This window comes from Babylonia areolata, chromosome 27 (genome assembly GCF_041734735.1).
Source record: "Babylonia areolata isolate BAREFJ2019XMU chromosome 27, ASM4173473v1, whole genome shotgun sequence".
NCBI lineage: Eukaryota > Metazoa > Mollusca > Gastropoda > Neogastropoda > Buccinidae > Babylonia > Babylonia areolata.
In genome coordinates this window covers 24,629,226-24,633,012 of record NC_134902.1, presented here as the reverse complement: position 1 = coordinate 24,633,012, position 3,787 = coordinate 24,629,226, and the positions used below count along the sequence as shown (strand labels likewise).

The window sequence follows — 3,787 nt, the reverse complement described above, 5'->3', positions numbered from 1 at the left end:
AGACAGTTAAACCTCAGCGAACACACACAGCCACCCACCCACCCACCCACACAAACACACACACACACACACACACACACACACACACACACACACACACACACACACACACACACACACACACAAAACAAAGGGAGAAGGAAGAGGGTTTGGTGACACTGGGTTATGCGGATGCGATTTTCCCGTGGGTAGCAGTCTGATTTACACAGATAAATCTGTTGTGACTGAGGAGTATTAGAATAGAATAGAATACAATACCATCAATACATTACAATGCTATTAATACTTTCAATGCAGCGCAAATACAATGCAGAGCAGAACAATAATTATATGCAACTGCAGAGGGGAAAATATGACACAAAAAGAGCATACAGGCACGTAAACACTTACACTCACGTGTGCACTCACAGACGCACACGCATGAACGCGTATGTGCGCGCGCGCACGCACGCACACACACACACACACACACACACACACACACACACACACACACACACACACACACACACCCTCTCTATCTGTCTAATATATGTATACATATACACATGAACGCTCTCTATCTCTTCCCCTCCCCTGATGTTCTCGCACACACACACACACAAACACAAACACACACACACACACACACATGATACACACACACACACACACACACACATATATATATATACATACATATATATATATATATATATATATGAGAGAGAGAGGGAGAGAGAGAGAGAGAGAGAGAGAGAGAGAGAGAGAGAGAGAGAGAGAGAGAGAGGACACATTCACAAAACTCCAAGGCAATATAATTGGGTATCTTTCAACATTTTCTTTTCAGCAAAGCTTACAGACTGGTATATACAGTTATCACGCGGGAGTTGATAGTTGACAGAATATCAGTCAGCATTTTATGCCAAACTACAAACAGTCACTATACAATACACTACTTCTGAATGTGGAATAGTCTGCACACCTTATCCAATCATTTGCCGCTATTCCTAATTGTGAATAATTATGATTAAACTGGTTCAACAACAGTCGTATAGGGCTCATAATAGAACCATTTTCGCCCAGTCTGAAGTTGGTTTTTTATCAAAAAAAAGTCAAAACAAAATTAGAGAGCAATCTGCTGATGTTTGTAATTTTTTACTTTGGGGGTGCTTGCAAGTGTTGTTTCTGCATAGCTGGCTAGGTTACTCGTGTTCTGTGATCGTGAAACAAACATGTATATGCGCTCGGAGAATGGATATTGTAAGCTATAAATGTGAGGTTCTGTTTTTCGTGGTAATGCTGATTCCCCCATGCTTTAGTATCAGACAAGTGTCACATCATTCACTGCAAATCCGCGTCCAGTTAATTAAATTGATTCAGATTCTGTCAACGCTGATTCAGTCTGGAAGAAAAGAACTCTGCATCATTGTTAAGACTGTAGCGTCATCTGGGTGTCTGCCTCTGTGTCAGTGGAATGATTCAGTGGTGAAATCCTCTCATTCTACGGTCAGTAATGGTGTTTGGGATAATAAACCAATTTGAAATAATGAGTTCATTTTGTATTTGAGAGGAAAATATATTTTGTTTCCTTCCGGGGAAAAAAAAGACACATACCCGAGTGCTGTACACTGTAGCTTGTTTTTGTTTCTACAGGAAACACACCCGGGATCAATTCTTTTTGCAAACGAATTTTGAAAATGGCATCAATCATCTCACAAACTGGAGTGATTCCAGTAAAAATAAAGGAGGTTTAAGATATAACCCCATTTACGCATCCTATTAAGTTTCTTCAACAGTAAAGTAAAATCCGTAATTGCAATAATATGTTCTTTTAAATGAGTGACGAACAAAATGAGATCAAGAATCGACAAAGAAATAACACCTTGGCTGAAGGAAAGCACACGTAACAATATGATACCAAACTCTGCTGCTTCTTTCCTTAATTAAATAAACTCCTTCACAAACGCCATTCTACTTTCAGCTCTTTAATGTTGCTTTTTTTCCCTGTCAGATCAACAAGTGTTAAACATTTTCTTTCCAGTAGAATACAACACACCGTTTGCAATGAATGGAAATCACCATTTGAAATAACTTTCTTTTTATCAACTATGAATAAGGTACTTATGAAGAAGTGATAGTGTGCACTTTGCTGTGCTTAAAAAAGGAATCCAAATAAATATTTTCTCTCACTTGTTTGTTAAAATTCATGTACATAATGTATCCTATATATACCATAAACTGCCATTACTGCAAATGAGGCTTTTGAAAGTTGAAACAACGTTTTCAGTTGAAAACGTAGCAGACTTGACTAGACGCTATAACCAATTCATTTTACACTACCCGAATCGTCAAAAAGACCATGTTGTTGGTCATTTAGAATTTTGACACCTCCATAAACACATGCCTCTGCTAACGATGGTCCCTGATAAGTGCAAACAGTTTTTTAAATAGTTTTTTAAGTGACGATCTTGGAGACTGACCTGCAAAACTACCAAGTTTCTTGGAGAGAGAAAAAAGGAGTCTCCCAACGTATGTGAGGTAGGACCTAACCTGCACTCACAGATGACCATCACACATTTATTGACTCCAACAACAGGCAGTTAAAAAAACAGAACCAAGACGTTCTTGCAATCCTTGCTCCTCTCCACATGAACACGCCCATGGCTTAGCCCTGGCCATCGCTCTACGCTTTGGCAGCGGCGCCAGACTCTTCGGAACTGTCAGAGGGAAGGAAGGGAAAGGTAGGACTTCGGCCGATGCGGACGAAGGAGGAGTACCGTTTGTTGAGGCCGTCGTTGTAGAGCTCGCCGTACGGGTCCCCTCCTCTGCCGATGCGGACGAACGACGACATGCGTTTATCTGTTGGCATCATCTCCTGGCCCGACTTTCCGATCCGTACGAACCTGCAAACCGGCACGAGGACACAGTGAGAAGGGTTAGTTAATTAGTTAGTTAGTTAGTTAGTTAGTCAGCTTCGTGAACTGTTGTGACATAAGATGATGATAATATGGTTGGGGGAAATATCGGTAAAACAACAACAACAACAGCAGCAACAAGGACAGCAATAGCACACACAAAAAGGGAAAAAAAAAGGCAGGCAAAGCATCTAACTCCACTCCCCTCCAACCCCAAACCCATCAGCTGCCCGCACAAATTTCTCGATAAGAGCATCAGAAAAAAAATTGTTTATCTACATATTATGGAAACCAGCTAAACTCAATTTAAATTCAACATATCGTTTAATAAAAGAAAAAGGTAAAAAAAAGAATAGTGTTAAAACATAAGGCCTTCGTCTCGACTATACATGTTTTCTTTTCAGTATAACTTTGTATATTGATATGGAATTCCGGAAACTGATATTGTCTGTTGCAAAAGGGAAATCACTTGTTTATATATAAATATAAATATATATATATATATATATATATATATATATATATATATATATGTGTGTGTGCACGTGTGGGCTTTGTATAACAGTTTTTGTTTCCTCTCTCTCTCTCTCCCTCTCTCTCCCTCTCTCTGTCTCTCTCTCTCTCTCTATATATATATATGTATATATATATATATATATATATAACTTTTTGTTTATATGGTGGTCGTGTAAAAGACACCAATGTATAGTGTTTCTCTGCCCCCCCCCCCCCCCCCCCCCCCAGGGGACATATGAAATAAACTTTCTGCCTTGCTTCGCCTTGCCTTGTGCTGAGCGCGCTGATAAACCCGTGCCCATTAAATGGTGTTTCATCAGCCTTCTCCTCAAACCCACACCTCCCTCATCCCCTGCACCCAAGTACCCCCCCGC

General features: G+C 40.1%; 1 protein-coding gene across 1 annotated transcript in view; it reads right to left on the bottom strand.

Moving 5' to 3' along the window:
- Positions 1-800: 800 nt before the first annotated feature.
- LOC143301341 (uncharacterized) overlaps positions 801-3,787 on the bottom strand; it is a 45,815-nt gene continuing 42,828 nt past the window's right edge. The window contains exon 4 of the mRNA XM_076615557.1: positions 801-2,885. Coding sequence (XP_076471672.1) covers positions 2,666-2,885 — 220 coding nt within the window. The 3' untranslated portion in view covers positions 801-2,665. The remainder of the gene's footprint in view (positions 2,886-3,787) is intronic.